Source organism: Rhinopithecus bieti, unplaced genomic scaffold (genome assembly GCF_001698545.2).
Source record: "Rhinopithecus bieti isolate Rb0 unplaced genomic scaffold, ASM169854v2 scaffold_11252, whole genome shotgun sequence".
In the NCBI taxonomy this organism is placed as follows: Eukaryota; Metazoa; Chordata; class Mammalia; order Primates; family Cercopithecidae; genus Rhinopithecus; species Rhinopithecus bieti.
In genome coordinates this window covers 1,098,708-1,122,388 of record NW_016806895.1, presented here as the reverse complement: position 1 = coordinate 1,122,388, position 23,681 = coordinate 1,098,708, and the positions used below count along the sequence as shown (strand labels likewise).

The window sequence follows — 23,681 nt, the reverse complement described above, 5'->3', positions numbered from 1 at the left end:
GACACAAGTACTGAAGGTGGAATTAAAAGGAAAGACAAAAGAGTCTGAGATCCAAAAAATAAGTATAAGTTAACCAGATAAAGGAGGGTTCAGGCAGTAACAGCATCCATCAATAAGACAGAGGGGGATACAATAGTGAATAAGACTTGATTTTTCCTTCTGAGGCCCTTGCAGCCTTAAAAAAAAAAAGTATTTTAGGAGGAGAAAGATAAAACACCAGGCATCGGGAATGAGGCAACTAGTAAAATTAATAATTAAAGGCTACTTTTTACTGAATGTGCCAAACATTGTGAAGAACATTACAGACATTATCTCATTTAATACTCACAGCCCTATGAGTCAGACATGATTAACCTCATTTTTCAAACATGGACACTAAAGGTTAGAGCTGGGATAAATACTTATTCAAGGTCACAAAATTAGTAAATAGTGGAGCTAAGATTCAAACCAACGTCTAACTCCAAAACCAGTACTTTTAACCTCCAGGAACCAAGATGATAGCAATGAAGGCGATAGAAAGTAATCAGGTACTGAATGTATTTTGAAAGTCGAGCCAAGAGGATGTGCTGAAAGATTAAGAGCAGGGTTTAAATTGAAGAGGTATTAGATAATATCTATGGGACTAGATGACTAAATGGAAGAGAACCAGTGCATAAAAATCAAGTCCCTTCTCCAAATGCTGTCAGTGCCGTTTCTTTATAAGTACCCAGAGCCAACTTCTACTCATAAAACCCACCCTACTCTTTATTTATTTATTTACTTATTTATTTATTTATTTATTGACTGAATTATTTTTTTGAGACAGGGTCTTGCTCTGTCACCCAGGCTGGAATGCAGTGGCATGTTCACAGCTCATTGCAGTCCTGAACTCCTGGGCTCAAGCCATCCTCCTGCCCCAGCCTCCCAAGTAGCTGTGACTACAGGTGTGCACCACTATATCCAGCTAATTGTTTTGTGTGTGTGTTTATGTGGTGTGTGTTTATGTGGTGTGTATGTGTGTGTGTGAGAGAGAGAGAAAGAGAGAAGATGAGGTCTTGCTATGTTGCACAGGATGGTCTCCAGCTCCTGGCCAAGTGACCCTCCCGCCTTAGCTTCCCAAATGCTGGGATTTCAGGTGTGACCCACCACACCTGACCTCCTTTACTTTTTTAACTTTTTATTTGGAAACAATTTTAGATTTACCACAAAGTTGTGGAAAGGGTACAGAGTTCTCAAATGCCCTTCTCCCAGCTTCTCCTAATATCACCATCTTACATACTATAGTACAATTATCAAAACCAATGTATTAAGATTGATGGAATACTATCAACTACAATACATCTTGCCAGTTTTGAGCAATTACAAATTAAGTTGCCATAGATACCCTTGTACGTATCTATTAGTGCCCCTGCATGTCTAGGTTCCCCATGATTACCTTCTGGCTCAATGATTTACTAGAAGGACTCACAGGACTCAGAAAAGCTGTTATATTGACAGTTATGGCTTACTACAGCAAAAGGATACAGATCAAAATGAGCAAACAGAAAAGGTACACGAGCAAAGTCCAGGAGAAAACAGGTGCAAGATTCCAGGTGTCCTCTCCCAGTAGAGTTGCATGCATGTGCTTAATTGCTCTAGCAACAATATGTGACAACACATGTAAAGTAATGTCAACCAGGAAAGTTCACTGAAGCCTTAATGTCCAGCATTTTTATTGAGGGTCAGTCACTAGGCATGCAATGCCTGCATGTGAATGACCTCAGCTCTTTAGATTGTAGTCCCCAGATCCCCAGAGAAAAATAGGCTTCACCATAAATCATACTGTTTGCATAAACTATCTGATCAAACCAGTACCTGTGGCTCAAGTCTTCATGCATATAGCTCTCTTACTAGGCAGACTATTCCCAGGACCCAGTGCTCATCTCCCAGGAGCCAATCAAGGGCAGTCCTGAAAAGAGGCCTTTTTTGGGAATGGCTGGATGTGAGTAACCCATGCCAGCTGAATTAACCCTTGCCTGCATAACCTATGAATCCATTTCTGGGCTACCTCATTCATTGTAACAGTGGCACAATATAATATTGTATGGATATATTAACATTAATTTAGCCAATCACCTACTTAGTAACTTTTAAGTTGTTTCTAGCTTTTTGCTAGAAACAATAAAAACAAAGTTTCAGAAGTCATAAAGAGCCACACAAAAGAAAGATATACTTTTTCTAGAATTATTTTCACTAAATGATAAAGGCTTAGTCTAGACTGTGAGTTTCAGGGACCTGAATGAACACAGGATAGCTTTAAGAACAATCTGATTTCAAATGTGTGTGAGCCAACAGTAGACATTTATGGAAAAGAAAAACACTGTAAAGGACTTTTCTTACCTCAGAAGTCCTATGGTGCTTGTTTCCAGTAACAAATGTGAAAGTAGTAAGAGTAAACCAAAATTACATGATTTTAGAAGTCATACAACAATGCTACACATAGCAAAATAGGACTGCAGAGCTTTAATGGCATACCTATGTCTATATCTAGGGTCTAGGACTCCTACTTTACAATCAGAGTAACTTCATCAGGCTTTCACATAGTGACAGTTCTGAATATATATGTTTAAGATAAAAATAAATGTCAAATTTGGCGTCTAAACACTACATTCTTTTCGCTCTTATCTCCCGCAGTTAATAAAGACAATATTCCCAAGTTTATAATTAAAGTAAAACCTTAATTAATTTTTAAATGAAGTGGGCTACGTTTGCGCCAATTTTTCTATTTTCAATATTTAATTAGTCATCTAAGACAAGGTATAATCCAAGCAAAAATTAAACGCACTTGGCATACATGGGATAGGTCATGGTGTAAAAATAAATAATAAAGATAAATAAATAAATAAATAAATAAATAAATAATCCTGGCCACATGAAGGTTCACCACTAAACGACAACAAAAAATGTATGCTTGTGTCAACAATAATAAATAAAAGTTTAACGAGCACAAGGGCATTTTCCCTCAGGTCTAATGTGTTGATTATGATGTCGCACTTTAACTAAACAGACAAATTCTTTCCATTTGTTAATGATGATTTAAAACTGTCTTTAAAATAGCAAAATTAAAATTTACGTATTTTGATTCATTTTCTAAGCAGCTTTAAAATAATCATTAAAATTCCAAAACCTTGATAAGCAATAAATTAGAGCAATGAATATTCTCAAAAGGTGTGTAATCAAGAACACAGATGGCAACAGAAAAACTAATTATAAGCACATCTTAGTAAAATAATTTGGATATTAACAACTTTCAATGGAAATAAGGCATTTCCCTCTTATAATATTTAATAATATATCCAAATTTATCTCCATATACCTCTTTTGTAAATTGTGTTAACTGGTACTCGTCCCCGTATACCAGAAAACATTTGTACAATATCAAGAAATGAAGGAAGTAGAAGATTAAGGGGAGACAAACAAGTTCAATATTATTCATATAATAACTGAAATTGATTTGTTGAATTCTCTGAAAAAGTAAAAATGTAGATCTTGGAAATACAAGTAAAAAAGCATTTCCAAAGAATTTTCAAAAGGTCAAAGTCCTGTTATCTAAGCAATGTATTTTCATTCTTTTTAATTCCAACAACTTATACAACTCTGGAATTGAAAATAAATAAAAGAATACAACTAACAGGGCATACTACAAAGGTCAATTTAAAACAAAAACATAACAAGAATTCCAGTAGTAAGCATAAAAAAATTCAAATTATGTTTTAAAAGATAAAATATTCCAATGAATGTAAATATGACATACATATGGTAAGACTATTTTCATAAACCTTAATTGTATTTTCATTAGCTGTTACCTCCTAAATATTAGTTATCCACAGTGCTAGGTCCTGGAAATCAGAGAAACAGAAGATATAATTCTGTCATTAATAAGTTTACAGTCCACCATAATTCTGTATGTCTCAGAAAAAAAGAAAATTCTGCTGTGGAAAAAAAAAAAAATCCCCAAACTGGCATCTAAAAGATCTCTCATTCTACCCACTGCTTGTCCTTTCCTATGCTGAGTGTCCTGGAGCAAGTCAGGTCACTTTTTGGCCTCACTGTCATCTGTAAAATGAAGGGGCCAAACTAAATTTTAAGGTCCTTTCTGGCAAAAACATCCTATTATTTTAATCTGATACATAATTTACAATATGTATAATACACTATTCTGTAAGTGGTAATTAGAAGTCAATGATAAACAGTCAACATAAACAGCCATAACCACAATTTAGTTTATAAAGCAATATTTAAATTTTTTTCGGTTATTTTTATCAAGTATCTCTAAACAGCTTCAGAGCCATTGTTTTTCCAATACTAGTGTGAACACGCTTTAAAAAGACAAAGGTTCTGCATCTTCCATCCCAATGGCAGAGTATCACTTACACTACCTCCATAAACTTCAGGAAAAAAGATTCTACCAGACTTCTACAACTGTTTCTCAAAACTGCAGTCTGAACATATTCAAAAGTCTATAAAATTCTCTGTGAAAATTTTTTAATTTTATGTTTTCATTTCAGTGATACCCTCAAAATATTAGTAAGGCCATCTTATAATTGAAAACTTCTGAAATATATTAATGCATCTGTTTTCAATCAAGTGATACCAATTAATTCCTCTTTAATTCTCAGGGACTAACGTAGAAAAGAGCAACAGCATACTTAAAACTTAAATGCATTCATGCCCACATGAGGGCCAAATGATGTCACCCTCCCCAAACAGATGAAGGTTTTTCAGTACTAGTTCAAACAGAGAAAGAGAGGGGAAAGCTGAATCATCACTATATATATATATTTAAAGCAGTCTGTGAGATAAGCTTATATATATAGCAAGCCATAATTTAGCAAATTATCAAAAATAGCATATTAAATTGACATAATTAATTTGAACAGTACTATGGTGCCTATAGATGCAATCCACCTTTATGGTTTTATAAGCATGACTTAATGTTAAGAATTATTAGCTAGTCTTATAATTCTGTACATTTCTGTGATATTGTAATAAAAATGAAGTCAGCAGTGGGGTTTTGTGAGACTATTATTTGCATTTAAAAGGGGTCAGTGCCTTAACCTAGTTTGAGAAAACACTGCTCTTAAAAGCAGACTTCTCTCTTACCCTTCTTCCTAATTCCTTAAGTTACTGGGTTTGTGGTGGTACCAGCCCTGGGTCCTGAGCCTACAGAGAAGAGGGAATGGTTCAGATCAGGGTTTTTTGAGCCATTCTAATAGATGTGTAGTGGTACGGCATTGGGATTTTAATTTGCATGTCCCTAATGACAGGATTTGGACTATTTTTTTTTTTTTTTTTTTTTTTTTGAGACGGAGTCTCGCTCTGTCGCCCAGGCTGGAGTGCAGTGGCGTGATCTCGGCTCACTGCAAGCTCCGCCTCCTGGGTTCAGGCCATTCTCCTGCCTCAGCCTCCTGAGTAGCTGGGACTATAGGCGCCCGCCACCGCGCCCGGCTAATGTTTTGTATTTTAGTAGAGATGGGGTTTCACCGTGGTCTCGATCTCCTGACCTTGTGATCCGCCCACCTCGGCCTCCCAAAGTGCTGGGATTACAGGCGTGAGCCACCGCGCCCAGCCAGGATTTTGACTATCTTTTCATGTGTTTATCAGCAGGTAACTGCCATCTATATATCTAGAATGCATGGCTTTTGCTCAAAGGCCATCAGACACTCACCTGTCATAATTCTACTAGACTGAGATAAAAATCTTTTCTCCTACTGCCTGGCTCTCTGATACTATCTAAATCTCTAAAGCCTTTTCCAAATTTAAGAATCTGAAGAATTATTTTTCTTCCTATAAGATGCCAATGTAATTTGAGTACAGCTCCAAAATAAGACATTCTGCCACTGAAAATTATATTTTATTACTGTTAAAATAAAAGATAATATAACAATAGGGTTAAAAGCAAATATTAAAATTTAAGTTCAGTACCAATAGAGATAAGATTAAGTAAAGACCAAGATGAGAAGCAATATCTACAATTCATACATTCAAAAATATTTGTTGAGTGTCTACTATATGTTAGGCACTATTGCTGGTACTGAGAATAAGGCAGGCCAGGAGCAGTGGCTCATGCCTGTAATCCCAGAACTTTGGGAGGCCAAGATGGGAGAATTGCTTGAGCACAGGAGTTTGAGACCAGACTGGGCAACATAGTGAGATCGTGTCTCTACAAAACATAAAAAATTAGCCAGGTGTGGTGGTGTTGCATGCCTGTAGTCCCAGCTACTTGGGAGAATGAGGTGGGAGGATTGCTTGAGCCTAGGAGATTGGGGCTACAGTGAACCATGATTGTGCCTGCACTCCAGCCTGGGTGACAGAGTGAGACCCTGTCTCAAAACATAAATAAATAGAGAGAGGAGAGAATGAGGCAGTAGAAGGAACACACAAATATTAGATCATAACATTCTAAGGTGTGAAAACTGTGATGGAGAAGAAACAAACTATAGTAAGAGCACAGTGGGGGTATGGTTAATACTTATATGGTTTGGGAGGTCCTCACTGATAAGATGACAGGATAGAATAAGCCATGTGGATATTTAGAGGAGGAAGGTTCCAGGCTGAGGAATAGTAAATACTCCTCGAACAGGAGTATCTGTTGGCATGTAAAAGGAACTACGAAAAGGCTCGGGTTTACTAATTTGTAAAGCAAATGAACCAGACAATAATATATTGCAATATATAATATAATATATTGCAACTACTTTTGCATCAACCTAATTAAACCACCTATTCAAGTATAGTATAAATGTGTAAAACTTCATGATTTCCTTTTATTTATTTTTTTAATTAAATCTTGGACCTGCGTGAGAGATTTTCCATTTAAATGCATCAACTTAGCTAGGAAAATTCCAACATTTTCTAAAGGAAATATTTTTCAAAATCCTTTTAAAACCAATCTTACAATCTTACTTGTCACAAAAAACAGATATCACAGTTATATAAGTACATAGTATAAACTGCATTTATCTCTAAATAAATAAAGCCAGAAGCAAAGAAATGGGATATTTAGTACCTATTTTTTCAGAGGGTTCTATTAAAACAAAGAAAAGCAGTGCCCCTTTCTCACTTGGGAAAATAAATCACCTTAGGAAAAACTGAAAAGCATTAGCCTACAATTACTACTTAACATCAAACAAACACAGCTTTTAAAAAGTGAATTTTATTTTGCATGGGATTAAGTCAAGCAACAGTATGAATTAACAATAAAATAAGAATATATAGTCATCCTCCTGTATCCATGGGGGATTGGTTCCAGGACTACTCTGCAGATACCATAATCCATGGATGCTCAAGTCCCTCATATAAAATGGTACAGTGTTTGCATATAATCTATGTACATTCTCCTATATACTTTAAATCAACTTTACATTACTTATAATACTCAATACAACATACATGCTATGTAGAGCTCTGCTAAACTGTAGGGAATCATGACAAGAAAAAAGTCGTATATGTTCAGTACAAAGACAACAATCCTTTCCTTTTTTTTCAAATATATACATATTTTTAGAGAGAGGGTCTCACTCTGTCTCCCAGGCTGGAGTACAGTGGCATGAACATGGCTCAATGCAACCTCAACCTCCTGGGCCCAAGTGATCTTCCCACATCAGCCTCTTGAGTAGCTGAGACTGCAGGGGCCCACTACCACATCCATTGTTTTTTCAAATATCTTCTATCCTTAGTTGGTTGAATCCATGGATGCAGAACCCACAGATACAGAGGGCCGACTATATAGGACATAAATTTCTATTCAATCAAGTATCTTTATACAATATTTCAAAGTTCCCTTATTCTCCTTGACCAGGAAAAATATAAATTTGAATTTATCATTTTAACCAACTACACAGTAAGATGTAAAAGATGAACATCATCCAAGATAAACTTAACAGCACTTGACTTAAATTCAAAACACAAACTAAAAAGCCATTAAAGTATGTAGAATTTTTTGAATGCCGTATTTTCTCCCTTGACTTCTTCCTTGGTTTTATAAATCTCAAAGGCTGTGTGGTAGTTTGTATTACTTATACATATTCTTTACGTTGCAAAGATCCAAGATTTTAATTTTCCAAAAACAAATCTAAAAATTATAAAATCATAACCAAATTTTATCTCCGTTTAAGGAACTATCTTTTCTTGAGATGAAGCATGACTAAAATTGAGGAGCCTGAATGTTGATGAGGCTGTGGAACAACTGAAACTCTCTGACACACTGCAGATGGGAGTGCAACTTAGTACACACTTATGTCTTGCAAGTTACACATCACAAGCCCTTGCAATATCTTGTCATCTTCAGATTTCTGATCACAATGCCCACTACAAAAAGCCATGCCACAAGTAATCTTTCAAGGTTTTCTTACTGACACTTTTCACTACTATCATTCCAACATCCCTTAATGGTTCACCTCTGACCATTTGAGGCAAACCAAATCCTATTGTACACAAAACAGCACTGAACACAATAACACAGTATCTAAACCTAAAATACTTACAACAAAACTAACAACAACTGCAGTATTTTTTTTAGTTACATAGAAATGGACCTAGGCAATTTCATGAAGTTTTACTACAATATGAGAAATGTGATATAAAGCATATACAAAGAGTAAACAATGAGAAGGAAGAAAAGGAAGGACTACAGGAACTTTTAAAAACATCATTTAAATCTACTCCAGGCTCAAATTATTAAAAGGATAAAACAATCTCAGCAGATGAGCTAATTTAAGATGATGGTGATGTTTGCTATAGGAATTAGACTGTACTACCTTTAAAAAGTCATCTGTTTTACATTTTCCTCTAATTTTATTATTTGATACTATAAGTCGGTGAATGTAATATAAAAGAAAGAAAAGAAAGGAAAAGATATAAGAGAAAAAAAGAAAACTTACTGGGATTGAAAACTCCTCAGCCAAATACTTCAAGGAGGATGCTTCTCTTGCCAAGAACTTGTTTCTTTCTTTGAGATTGCCTTGAAGTTGTGTATCAAACTCCTTTCTGACCACAGAAGCAACAGAGTCAATAATCACAAGTTTAATTCCTTTTGAGATAATTTCTTCTTCCAAAGATTCAATCCTATAAAAGAAGAATTTATAAAATAGTCAATAAATTTAAGATAAAGTAAATAAATAAGGGTATTTATTGCAAAGGCTAAGCAAATTAAAAACAATAACAAACTATTCTTTCCTAAGTTACAGTAATGATTTGCAAGAATTCAGTAAACCTAACTTATTTTCAGCTCTTGTAGACATATAACACTTTTCTGGAAACAGAGCAAACTGTTTCTGTGTAGTTTCAGAATTCCTTGATTCTCCTAAGATAATGCTAATGCTCCAATTCTGGGGTAAAACGACTTGTGGTAGCCAGTCCGTAAAATGGCCCGCACTTACTCCCTCCTCTTGGTATTTCACATCCTTGTATAGGTCCCTTCCACAGTGTGCCAGACTTGATCTGTGTGACCACAAACATATGACAAAATCATGGTACCTTATTTCTGAGTGTAGGTCATAAAAGACTACAGTTTCCATCTTGGGTACTCTTTCACTTGCCCAGTCTCTCAGGTCACTTACTCTGAGGGAAGCAAGTTGCTATGTTGTGATTTATGGAGAGACCCAGATGGTAAGGAACAAAGGCCTCTTGCCCACTGCCAGCAAGAAACTGAGGCCTTCCAACAACTACATTAGGGAGCTTGGAAGCAGATACTCCAGCTCCAGTCAAGCCTTGAGATAACTGCAGCCCTGGCCACCAGCTTGACTATAACCTCTTGAGCGCCACTGAGCCAGAAACACCCAGCTAAGCTACTCCCAGACACTTAACCCTCAGAAACTATGTGAAATAATATGTATTTGCTGTTTTAAGCTACTAAACTGTGAGACAATTTGTTAATGGAACAATAGATAAGCAATACACCACTTAATTAAATCTAAAACATTTTATTCATTTAATTTTTTTCATTTTAAAGAAAGACTTCAACCAAAAGGCTATAACAAAGAAGAACACTGAAAAGTTATTCCATATAATTCTAACCTGTAAAGACTTTTCACTCAGAAGCTGAAACATAAAAGATAAAACATAAACCTTCAATGCATTACTAAAAGATCAAAATCTAAAGCAGCATACCTTTGTAGAACTTCATCACAGGTGAGTTCCCGATAAAGATGAACTTTACTACTTGTCAAAAGTAATTTTTCTTCAGTGTTAAAATATCTGGGAAAACGGGATCCTGCTATCTCAACCAGTCTGTGGGTTAAAAAAAAAAACAGCACAAACAAAAATAGCTAATTCTATTTAAAGTCACATTGCTGAATCTCTAAATAATTTTACTTGAGAAACTTCTAAGCCTTATCAATAGAGCAAGTATAAGCAAAATGGCTTAATATACAGGTTTAGAATGTAAGCTCTCCTTTGTAAGCAGTAACAGAGGTTAGCAGTCATAGCATGAAACCAGCAAGGGCTGTTGGATCTCATCTAATCTTGAGCAAACAACAATGTCTCTGAGATTTATCTTTCTGGGATCAAATATGTTTTTTGTAAATGATATTTAGAGTAGCAGCTATAAGGTATGTTTACTAAATAAGAATGCTTTCATTTTCTTGAATGAAATAAGTATATTTGAACAAATATGGTATATTGTATTATAATAGATATCAGTAAGTCTTCATGCCTCATTCCAGAAAAATACGCTTTCTCAATTGAAACAATTTAGGCAAATTAATGCTATGCAATAATTCCTTGGTAAACAGAAAATTATGGCCCAAACAAATTAATGTTCCAATATTTTCTTAGTAAACAAAAAGTGATTTTCTAAACACTGATTTCTGGCCTCAAAGCCAGTTTAATATATGCAGTAGGCCAAACACAACAGAGTGACAAGTTAAAACGCCATCATTCATATTATAAGATATGGAAAGCATTACTAGAAATTTCTCATATTTATGGTTTAAAATGTTAAAAATATAAGTCTTTGAGTTTAACCATCTCATTTCATTTTAAATGTTTTGAGTTTAACCGTCACATTTCATTTTAAATGAAATGACATTTTATCAGCCCTAGTACTTATCCATCCCAGGGGAACTGGGAGGAGAGGCTGTAAACTCGAAAACCATCCTATATTTTATGTTCCATTTAGAGACTCAAAAGTACAAAAGAACAGTGTTTTCATTTCGAAATAGAGTTCTGAGAAGAGGCTGGGAACTTTGAAAAGATAAACAAAACAAGTCCTTACATTTGCTCTGATTAGAAATAAAAGAGAAAAACCTAAAACAGGAAAAGAGAAGAGAGAACTTCAACAACTGTTTTAAGTATATTTTGAACAATTTGAAAAGAAAATATATATAGCTAAGTTGAACAGGAACAGGAAAAAATACTTCATGAGTAAGGAATAGTACCAAAAGAGGTGTGAAGAGTGAGAATAAAATGGATCAAATAACCATCCAGGAAAAGAGCTTAAGAGAGGCACAGAGATTGAAATGGAAGAAGGAAATGAGGTAAGTGAGGAAATCAAGAAATGAGATGGCACTGGCACAGGCAGAGCAGCCAAATGCTGAGGGTTTGGGGAGAAAGTATAAATTTTTTGATTAGAGAAACTATTTGCTGAGTTTAGTGCTGGTCAGAGAAGTCAGCTAAAAATCCCTGGCACTTAGAACCTACCAGTTTTTAACAGGATAGGTCTGGCAACATCTTCTAGAAACATGGAAGCTTTTCAAAATTTGAATGCCCAGTTGATTAGGAACCAGATTGAGAGTACCTAGCTCATTAGCAACAAGAACTCAACAGCTGACAATTTTCTGCCCTCTAGCACTAGGCTGGATTTCCACTAGTGGCTTGAATAGTGAAAGGCTCTGGAACTTATTGCTGCTTTCCCATTGCTGAAGGCCTCGCAAAAGGAATGGTAGTCAAAAGATAGACATGAACAACCTTTGTTCACAGTTACCATGCTAAATAACTGTATTAAATGGACCATTTACACAGCAATATGCTGTAATTTTCTCTGTTTCTCCAAATGTTTATTTTATAAAAAACATCTAAAAAATATAAATCAAAAACCAAATATAAATGCAGTATTTGACATGTCTCGCATTCATCTCAGTAACTTCTTGTGACAATCTTCATCACAAAGATCTTTTTTGTTTAGAGCAAAAAACAGAAAAGAACCTATCGTTTGCTCCCAGACATGAATTATATAAAGTTTGAAAATAATGCCATCTAGTGGATATCTTTTATAAAAGTATTCTTTTCAAAATGAGCACTTAAGATACATTCATTCAACAAATATTTATTGAGGACCTACTATATGCCAGGCACTGTTCTAGGTGCTGAGAATATGGCATTGAACAACCACCACCACCAAAAGAAAAAGAAAAACCCTTCCTTCATGGGGTTTACATTCTACTGAGGAAGACAAATAAATATATATTATATATCAAGTAATAAGGCTCTAGAGGAAAATGAAGCAGGATGAGAGAATAGAATGTGACAGATGGGGCTAGTGCTATTTTATATTTTATGTAAGGTGAACTGACAAAGCCTCATTAATAAGGTGACATTTGAGCAAAAGCTTAAAAGAGGTAAGAAAATGAACCATGTGGATATCCAGTGAAATAGCACACAAGAATAGGGAATTATAACAAGTGCAAAAGCTTACATGTGGAAAGATGCCTGGTGCGTCTGAGAAACAACAAAGAGACTAAAGTATCTGGAACACAGGGAGTAAGAGGGAGAATAATAGAAAACGAAGAGCTAGCCAAGGCCAAGATCACATAAGACCTTTAGGTCTGTGGTATTTTTTTAGCTTTTATTTAGCAAAATGGGAAGCCTAGAAGCAGGAACAACATGATCTGACTTTTTTTTTTAAAGGACTGCTCTAACTGCCAAACGGAGAAGAGGCTTGGGCAAGAGTGAAAGCAAGGAGATCAGCTAGCACAGATAAGAACTGGTAGTGACCAGTTAAGAGCTGGTAGTGATCTCACCCAGGGAAGTAACAGGTCAAGTGATGAGAAGTAACTGGACTCAAGATATAGTTCAAAAGAGGAGCTAAAAGAATTTCTTGGCCGGGCGCAGTGGCTCACGCCTGTAATCCCAACACTGTGGGAGGCCGAGGCAGGCAGATCACCTGAGGTCAGGAGTTCAAGACCAGCCTGGCCAACATGGCAAAACCCCGTCTCTACTAAAACTACAAAAATAAGCCAGGTGTGGTGGCACACGCCTGTAATCCCAGCTACTCAGGAGGTTGAAGCAAGAGAATCACTTGAATCTGGGAGATGGAGGTTGCAGTGAGCCAAGATCATGCCACTGCACTCAGCCTGGGCGACAGAGTGAGCCTCCATCTCAAAAAAAAAAAGAAAAAGAAAGAAAGAAGTCTTGACTAATTGGATGAGTGTCTAGAAGAATGGAATCACAACTTTATTGAAGCAGAAAAGACAAGATTCAGATAAAGGTTTTGGTTATTCGTGCTATTTGCATGTTTTATTTCCTTTATGGGGGAATCAAAATGCAGTTTTGACATATCAGGAAATCCATGTATGTAAACCTATCCAAGTTCCATGTCATTATGCAAACGAATATGAATCTGAAGTTCATGGGAAAGCTCAGAATTCAGATATCAATCCAGGAGTTATAGCCCATAAAAGATCTTCAAGATCATAAGACCAGATGATATTAGGGATTGAGTACAGATGCAGAAGAGAAAAGGTCCTGTGACTGAGTTCTGGGATTCTCCAAAGCCTAGAAGTTAAAATGATGAGGAGGATCCAGCAAAAGAGACTGAGAGGAGGAGGTGATCAAGAAGGTAGGTGTAAAATAAGAGAGAGTGGATCCAAGAAGCCAAGTGGGCTGGGCATGGTGGCTCACGCCTATAATCCCAACACTTTAGGAGGCCAAAGCAGGAGGATCTCTTGAGCCCAGAAGTTTAAGACCAACCAGGGGAACACACCAAAACCTTATCTGTACTAAAAATTTAAAAATTAGCTGGGCATGGTGGCATGTGCCTGTGGTCCCAGTTACTCAAGAGGCTGAGGTGAGAGGATTGCTTGAGCCTGGGGAGTCAAAGTTGCAGTGAGCCATGATAGCACCACTGTACTCCAGCCTGGGTGACAGAGTCAGGTGAGACCCTGTCTAAAAAAATAAAAAGAAGTCAAGGGAAGAAAGCTTTTCAAGAAAAAGAGAGTGATCAACTCTTTCAAATGCTGCTATTGGGTTAGATAAAATTTTTTTAATCAGTTGCATTATAGAGCTGGGAACTAAAGCCTGGATAGAGTGAACTCAAGAGAGAATGAAAGAAAGGATTCCCACTTCTGCCCACAAAGGATTAACTGGTACAAGAAATGCACTAAAATAATAAGTAGAAAATCAGACAGAATACATGAAATAACAGCTTTCAGGTACTGAACAATAGAAAGCTTGAGACTGTAATCCTTGAGAGAAAGGAAACAAACCCAATGAACTTACAATCGCCTCAGCTTGCTCCAGAGGCAGTTTCCAGGCTGCAAAACAAGAAAGGCAAAGCAAACAGAGCCTGGCAGACAATCTGAGTTGAGGAGACGGGGATCAGAGTTTGGGTAAGCTAAGGTGGCTAGAACTTAGGGGGCAGAGTACCAGAGAGGAAGCAGGTGTGCAGAGTGAGCACTGCAGAGATCTGCAGAAAGGTCCACTTGAGAACTAATCCGCACATGTGTGAAGGGAAACTACCTAAGGCTGAGGAAAGGACCACCAGAAAGTATCAGACTGAACAATTCCTAGTGTCCACACAGAGTTGGAACATTCAGGTTTACACAAGATGAAGAATAAAGAGACCTTATTATACACTGGGCATTGGGCAGAATTTTCAGAAGCGTTTTACCTTAGTAGTGGAGCTAAATAAGTTTCAGAATAAAAACCACAGTCACACGCTGCATAACGACATTTCAGTCAATGATGCATCACTTATACAACAGTGGTCCCATAAGCTTATATAGTATATTTTGACTATACCTTTCCTTTGTTTAGATACACAAATACTTACCATTGTGTTGTAATTGCCTATTCAATACAGTAACATACTGTACAGGTTTATAGCCTAGAAGCAATAGGCTATACCATATAGTCTAGGTGTGCCATAGGCTATACCATCTAGGTTTATGTAAGTACACTGTATGGTGTTCATACAACAATGAAATTGCCTAACAATGCATTTCTCAGAACATATCCCCATTGTTAAGCAAAGCATGACTGTACCTGGGATTTTTCTACAACAAAATTCAAAAGCAACCTTCAAAAGGATCAAACTAATACTAAACTGTACCTTAAAACAAAACCTAACACTCTTTAAAGACATATGTTAAAATCCAGCACCCAGCAATGTAAAATTTACAATGTCTAACATAGAATTTAAAAATTACCAGACAAGTAAAGGAAGAGGAAAAGATCCATAACCAGGAGAAAATCAGTCAAAAAAAACAGATTTAAAAATATATATATGTGATGGCATTCATAGATAAAAATCTTAAAACAGCTATTACTAATCTTCTCCATTTGCTCAAGAAAGTAAATGAAGCAGGGGTTGTCAAACTGTGCACTATGGCCCATGCCTGGCCCATTGCCTGTTTTTGTCAATAGAGTTTTATTAGAACACAGACATATTTTTAATATTTTGTTTGACAAAATAGAAGCACTTCTACTACATTCTGAAGTATAACCGTTGTCTCAAGTAAAAACACCGTATAATTGGGTTCTAAGATTAAGAAGTCACTTTTTCCATGGGAGACCATTTTACTTGAAAGAATGATTGACAGATAAGCTATGCTTTTCTGACTTAAGTATTTGGTAGACGTTTTCTCAAAATGAGCAAAATAAGCCTGACACTTCAAGAAAAACAAGTGACAATATTTACTGCCAATGATAAAATTCAAGCTTTTAATGAAAAATCAAAACTCTAAAAAACTTACATCTGCTACCATGAGTTTGACTGCATCCCAATACTTAAATACTTTTTGTTCAGATCAGTGAAGATACTAATGAAATTTTTTTATATTGAGTAATAAAATGTGTCAACATTTGAAGAACTCCATAAGATAGTGAACCAATATTTTCTGAGTGACAAATGCATAATATTACAAAATCATGCATGGGTAAATATCCATTAAGAGCCTAAGACAAATGAATAGATTTTAATGTAACTATGGAAAAAATGCAATAATATGGTTTCAGATTCTATATCACAACTAACCTCTAGGCAACTACTACTCAATTCCTGGTGTAGTATCAAAGAAGCATATCTTTTTCTTGTTGTTGTTGTTGTTGAGACGGAGTCTCGCTCTGTCGCCCAGGCTGGAGTGCAGTGGCCGGATCTCAGCTCACTGCAAGCTCCGCCTCCCGGGTTTACGCCATTCTCCTGCCTCAGCCTCCCGAGTAGCTGGAACTACAGGCGCCCGCCACCTCGCCCGGCTAGTTTTTTGTATTTTCAGTAGAGACGGGGTTTCACCGTGTTAGCCAGGATGGTTTCGATCTCCTGACCTCGTGATCCGCCCGTCTCGGCCTCCCAAAGTGCTGGGAAAAGAAGCATATCTTTAATTATCTGAAGAGAATATTAAAATATTCCTCCCTTTCCAGCTATAACCAGTATAAGGCCAGATCTTCATATCTCAACCAAAACAACAGATTGCGAAAGACTGAATGCAGAAGTAGATATTCGAATCCAGCTGTCTTCTGTTAAGTCAGACGCTAAAGAGATTTGCAAAAATGTAAAACAACGCCACTCTTTTCTCACCTTTTTTAGTCAAAAATGTATTTATTTCCCATAAAAAATACATGTAAAGGCCAGGTGCAGTGGCTCACATCTGTAGTCCCCACCACTCAGGAGGCTGAGGCAGGAGGCTCTCTTAAGTCCAGGAGTTGGAGGTTACAGTGAACTATGATCATGCCACTGCACTCCAGCCTGGGTGACAGAGCGAGACCCTGTCTCTTAAAAAAAAAAAAAAATGTATGACGGTCAGTTTTGTGTCAACTTGGCTAGGCCATAGTCTCTTGTTATTCTATCAAATGCTAATCTACGCATTGTTGTGAAAGGATTTTGTAGATGTCATTAACGTCCATAAACAGATGACTTTAAGTACAAGAGATTATCCTACATAATATGGGTAGGCTAATTCGATCATTTGAAAAGCCTTAAGAGCAGAACTGAGGCTTCCTTTAAAAAGATGAAATTCCACCTAAGGACAACAGCTTAGGCCCTTGCCTAGGAGTTCTAGCCTGCCCTTTCCAACAGCCTGCCCTGTGGATTTCAGACAACTCCACATCTGCATATGCCAGTTCTTTGCAATAACTTTCTTAATATATGTGTTCTACTGGTTCTATTTTTCTAATGGAGCCATGTTTTGGTACAATATGCTAACATGTAATGGCCGGGCATGGTGGCTCACGTCTGTAATCCCAGGACCTTGGGAGGCTGAAATGAACAGATCACTTGAGGTCAGGAGTTCGAGACCAGCCTGGCCAACATGGCAACACCCTGTCTTTAATTTAAAAATTCAAAAATTAGCCCAGCGTGGTGGCAGGCGCAAATGGTGAGCACCTGTAATCGCAACTACTCGGGAGACTGAGGAAGGAGAATCGCTTGAACCTGGGAAGCAGAGGTTATAGTGAACCAAGATCACACCACTGCACTCAAGCCCAGGCAACAGTGAGACTCCATCTCAAAACAAAACAAACAAAACACACCATGTAATGGACTTACTGCATAATAGATAATACTTAAATATTCTTTAAATTTTCCAGTTTAAATTTCTAATATGATAAATATCAATTGAAGTAATCCACCTAAAGAGTTTAAGGGCCCTGAAAATTAAAACTTTAAAAACTACAGCCATAAAGCAAAATCTGAAAGGTCAACCACCAAAAAAATCATAGATAACAAAAGATAGCATAACCAAAGTTAAAAGGCAAATTATAGAATTATAGCCTAGCAAAAAAATCATATAAACATAAATATCCATAATACACAAAGCATTTATATATATCAATAAGAAAAAATGGACAAAGTGTATTTCTAGGCAATTTGCCAAAGAAATATAAATGGACAATGAATATAGGTTGGCTCACAATAGTTAAAACAATGAGCTATCACTTTTTTCCCATAAGTATGACAAAATTAAAGAAACTAAAAACAGTGATGAAGGCTCTCAAAGTCCTGTTGGTTGAGATACAATTATATACAATATTTCTAGAGGAGAATGTGGCAGTTTATACAAAAATTTAAAATATATCCTTAATGGATTTCTGATGGATTAAAGATATTGACATAAAAGATAAAACTATAACTATATGAGGAAAAAACTCTAAGACAGTATCTTTGACACCTAATAGTGGGGGAAAACTTGTTAATTAAGATCTGAAAACCAATACCATTAGGCAACAACTTCAAATTTACAAATTTCTGGCCAGCCACGGTGGCTCATGCTTAGAATCCAAGCACTTTGGGAGGCAGAAGCAGGAGGGCTGCTTGAGTCCAGGAGTTCGAGATCAGCTTGGGCAAGATGGTGAGACCCAGCTCTACAAAAACATTTGTTTAATTAGCCAGGCATGGTAGCACACGCCTATAGTCCCAGCTATTCGGGAGGCTAAAGCAAGGGGATCCCTTGAGCCCAGTAAGTCAAGACAGCAGTGAGCTATGATTGTGCCACTGTACTCTAGCCTAAGTCAGACCTCATCTCCACTAAACTTTTTTAAATTATAAATTTCTCTTCAACAAAGGACACTATAAAGATGACAGATAACAGAGCAGGAGGAGATATTTTCAATGTGTAAAACTGACAATTAATATTTAGAAGACACACAAAAAGCTTCTGCAAATCAAGAATAAAAAGACTGGAAGCCCAATGGGAAATGGGATAAAGAGATTCATAGACAGAAAGCCCAAATGTCAAACAGGTATTACTGAATGAATGAATGAAAACACTACTTGGATCCTTTCTCAGAGTCAATCATTTTTTCCAACCACAGTTCGTGGAAAGAGGACATGAGTTCACCTCTCAGCTATCTTACTAGCCATATGATCTTGGGCAAATCACATGGTTTCTGAGTCCCATTTTCCTTATTTCTAAAATGAAGATCATAATACCCCCCTCCTCACCTGACAGTGCTGCTGTATGCATCAACTGAGATGAATGTCAATTACATCATGCTGCAATATGCTCTAATTTATAAAATATTATTTATAGCATTATCAGTCTTAATGACCATCACATTACAGAATGGCTAGCATCCCTAGACCACATCTATTTATTACTGTAAAAAAAAACACTTATTCTTGCACCCCCCTACAAATTTCCAAAGTACCTACTAAAGGGGAAACTATCTGCCTTACTCCCCCAACTAAGAACTACTAATTTATAAAATGGAAATAGCACCATTCTAAAGGGCCATGCTGTCAGAAAAGCTACCTTTATACTCTTAGTCCATCAAACCCCAAAACATCCCTGAAAACCTATTAAGAGCTTTATTTCAAAAATCTCCTTCCTCCCTGGATGAATCATTTGCATATCAATTGCTAGTGGAGATGTCCTGAGGTAAAACACCACTGCCTTCCCAACTTCCCCTTCCATATCATCTAACTTAGCCTAACCCTACATCTACTCTCAATGTCCCACTGCCCAGAACCACTCATTTCTGATATACAAATAATGCTAACTATCAATCCCACAATCAAAGGATTTACTGTGGTAGAACACCTCAGAAAATGGTTAGAAGTGTTCCTCTTTTAAAAGAAAAAGTAGTTCTAGGCCACATTTTAGTTTTTCTTTTGCCATCAAATCTCACCTTGCAAGTGACTATCTATACCTTTATTTGGACCTGATAGCTACAATGCACTTTAAAGATTCCAATTCTGGAAAGAGTTAACTGCTCATGGATACAGATAGACTTCTTTCCTAATCAGTTCCAGAATCAAAAGGCATATGTCAATTAAGGAGCAAAACCCTGTTCAGAATTATTAGTTCCCTATGTGACTTCATAGCTCTTATATAAAAGGAAAAATAAAAGCTTTTCATTAGTGACCACATGCCAACTTGAAATAAAACATATGCTTAATGTAAAAAGTTTTCCAAAGTCCTAGTTAAAATATAGCATCATAAATGTGCTAAAATGTAAGCTTACTGCTTCTCAAAGCTGCTTGTACATATGCACTATTTCTCTGTTCATTCATTCAATATGTATTACTGAATATAATGATATGAATCTATTAATTTCTTACAGATTCCAGAATATTCCAAAGCTTTGTTACAGTAATAAGTACTTATGACTAATTCTACTGTATATCCTAGAAACTTTTCAGGATCTCCCTCCCACTAATTCACCTAGATTCACAAATGATAAGGCAACAAAAACTGAACTGAGGAAAACCTACCCAGTGTCATGAAACCATCTCAAAAAAATGATTAAGAGGGAATTTATCTCCCCTATTGTTTCTTTCTGGGTCAAAGATTCCAAATTTATACCAACAAGCAAAAACGTCAACAGTCGTAAGACCACACTGGTATTACCTTCAGAATCAGCCCGAGTTATGGCTGGTCACTATCACTCCCTGCCTCCAATTTTATATACAAATTCAGAAAGAATGATACTCAAAATACAGCTATATGGCACATAACAATGGGGATATGTACTAAGAAATGTGTCATTAGGCAATTTCACTGTTGTGCGAACATCATAAAGTGTAATTCTACAAACCTAGATAGTATAGCCTACTACACACCTAGGCTATATGGTATAGCCTACTGCTCCTAGGCTACAAACCTGTGCAGGGTGTTACTACACTGAATATTGTAGGCAATTGTAACACAGTGACAAATATCTTTGTATCTAAACTTTAACAAGATACAGGAAAATTATGGTATTATAATCTTATGCAACCACCATCTTATATGCAGTCCATCCTTGACTGAAATGTTGTTATGTGGCTCATGACTACAGTTTGTTAGGTATTAAAGATAACTATCTATGGGGAACTTGGCACCCTGAGAGGTGACATGCACACCAAATACAGCAGCTCCCTCAGATCTAAGCTTAGCCATTGCTCCCAAACACTACCAATACAAGTACCTCTCCTTTGTATACTAAGTTATAATATTTACAATTTCACATTTTAGTGATTGTTTGATTGTCTTCCTCCCTTGCTGGACTAATTGTCTTCCCAATTTTCAAAGCTTTTCTTATTTCATTACAACTCAGGAATATTCACTTCTACCTCCTAAAATTCCAGTCCTATATCCTATCTCCTCAGGCCCCCACCTTCCAGAGTACTGGCTCTCATCTCTTACTTCCCTACATCCCTCAGTTTTTCTCACATACTTATTGATCCCCTTCAATTTGCAGTTCTAAAACCAAACCTTTATTTTCCTTTACCCATTTTATTTCTCCAAAAGCGTTATTTCAATGCGTCTATTACTATTTGCCATCCATATTACCTTCATTTTTTATTCTTAACCCACAGTTCCATCTTTTTATGATTGTCTCTAATATGGACAATATATTGTTAATTCAATTCATGTATACTGGAATTCTCATGTTTGCCAAAATTTTCATAGACTAGAATGTGGGGATGGGTCACTGGATTAATCTATCTATCTACATTCTCAAGGTATGTACAAGCATATGCTACCTAAGACTATATCATATCTTAAGCAAAAGTCCAGTGGGTTAAACAAAACAAGCAAAAAAACAGCAGATCTTCTCTGGATCAATCAGAAGAGGATCCGGATCTTTGCCTGAATAGCATTCCCCTCTCCCCAAGGCAGTCCCTGTAACTCAGTCTGGTTAGCGCCAGACTACACAATTATCTAATTCAGGGGTGTCCAACTTTGACATCCTTGGGCCCCAGAGGAAGAAAAAGAATTGTCTAGGGCCATACATAAAATACACTGACACTAATGATAACTGATGGGCTTTAAAAAAAAAAAAATCACAAAAAAAGTCCTAACGTTTTAAGAAAGTTTATGAATTTGTTGGGCCACATGCAAAGCCATCCTGGGCTGCATGCGGCTCACGGGCTGTGGGTTGGACAAACCTGTTCTAATTGTTAAATAGTCTGGAGATACAATTGTGGTCTATGATGAACAAGTATGATTAACAACTATTTAGATTACTATCTTCTAAAAGACAATAAACTACTTAGTGCATTGCTTCTAAAAATAGAACTGACTTTCCAAAGTGCTTTTAAGTATATCATCTGCAGGGTTTTCTTTTGGTTTCCTTTAATACATTTTAAACTTAAGTAATTTTATTTATTCCTCCTTTGATTTCTCCCTCCTTCTTAGTAAAAGATATCTAGATGCTTATAGGAAGAAATTATTTTCTACTTTTTCTCACTTACCCTAAATTTTATATATGTGAATCCTTTAATCCTTCGTCATATTAATCCTTTAAACACGTTCTCATTTGTGCTGATTAGCTGGCTAGCTTTGTAAGCACAAAGTGGAGACAATGCTAAAACATACAGAGCTACAACAGAGTCCTTTTTGAGTCTCATATTTCCCTAGCTTGCCTCTTCTCTAAGTCCAGAAACAGCTGGGGCTGGGACAGAAACTGTTAATTACCAATCCAATATCCATTTCCACTTCTTCCTTGCTATGAGAGCCCCAGTTTTATTCAGGCAGCAATATTAACCAGACAACTCATCATGATTGTTATGACGATCTTCTCCCCTCACTTTCCCAGCCGCTTTTTACATATAGAGGTGACTCAGTGAGAAATCTGCAAGAGGACTACAGGCAGCAAAAGGAAATCCACAGAAGGGAAGAGGCAGATATTCTGAATAAAAGTACACTTTCCTGATAAAAGATATAGTTGGCACTTTTCCTTCCCGTTGACTTGAGCACAGAATGAATCCAATATCTGAAAATGTACATGCCCTAGGTCTCCCTGTCATCACTGAAACCTAAGTGACCCAGTGCCAGCAACCACCTACTCAGGTCTTGTTATAAGAGAGAAATAAACCTGTTTTGTTTAAGCCACTGTTCTTTGGATAGTCAGTTATGTGCAGCAGTAAGCTTTCCTAACCGATTGACCAACCTTTCCTGATAATTCCAAATAGGGGTTAAGCTGTCCTGTAACAGAATGAAGGAAATGTGATCACACACTACAGGGCCAGCTCCATTCTATGACCCACCATGACAAACTAGAAGGTGATATAAGAATGCCAAGTCTGGCATATATATCAAAGAGCATTCCTATTTTATTCTACCTGGCCCTATCACCAGACCTCAAAATCCATTCCATGTGGGAGCCAGATGATCGTTCATTTTTTTTTTTCACATAGTTACCATTTTATTTTGGTATGGTGAGAACACTTAAGATCTGATCTCTTAGCAAATTTCAAGTATATAATACAGTGTTATTAACTATAGTTGCTGTGCTGTACACCAGAACCGACAAAGAACTCAAACAAATTTACAAGAAAAAACAAACAACCCCATCAAAAAGTGGGCAAAGGATATGAACAGACACTTCTCAAAAGAAGACATTTATGCAGCCAACAGACACATGAAAAAATGCTCATCATCACTGGTCATTAGAGAAATGCAAATCAAAACCACAATGAGATACCATCTCACACCAGTTAGAATGGCGATCATTAAAAAGTCAGGAAACAACAGGTGCTGGAGAGGATGTGGAGAAATAAGAACACTTTTACACTGTTGGTGGGA

At 36.7% G+C, this 23,681-nt stretch overlaps 1 protein-coding gene across 5 annotated transcripts in view; it reads right to left on the bottom strand.

The window, feature by feature from the left end:
• Positions 1-23,681, bottom strand: part of RAD51B (RAD51 paralog B) — a 777,158-nt gene that overhangs the window by 699,423 nt on the left and 54,054 nt on the right. For all 5 annotated transcript variants that reach the window (XM_017878607.1, XM_017878608.1, XM_017878609.1 and 2 more), the window contains 2 exons: positions 10,129-10,248; positions 8,901-9,084 (listed from right to left, as the gene is read on the bottom strand). In XM_017878607.1, coding sequence (XP_017734096.1) covers positions 8,901-9,084; positions 10,129-10,248 — 304 coding nt within the window. The remainder of the gene's footprint in view (positions 1-8,900; positions 9,085-10,128; positions 10,249-23,681) is intronic.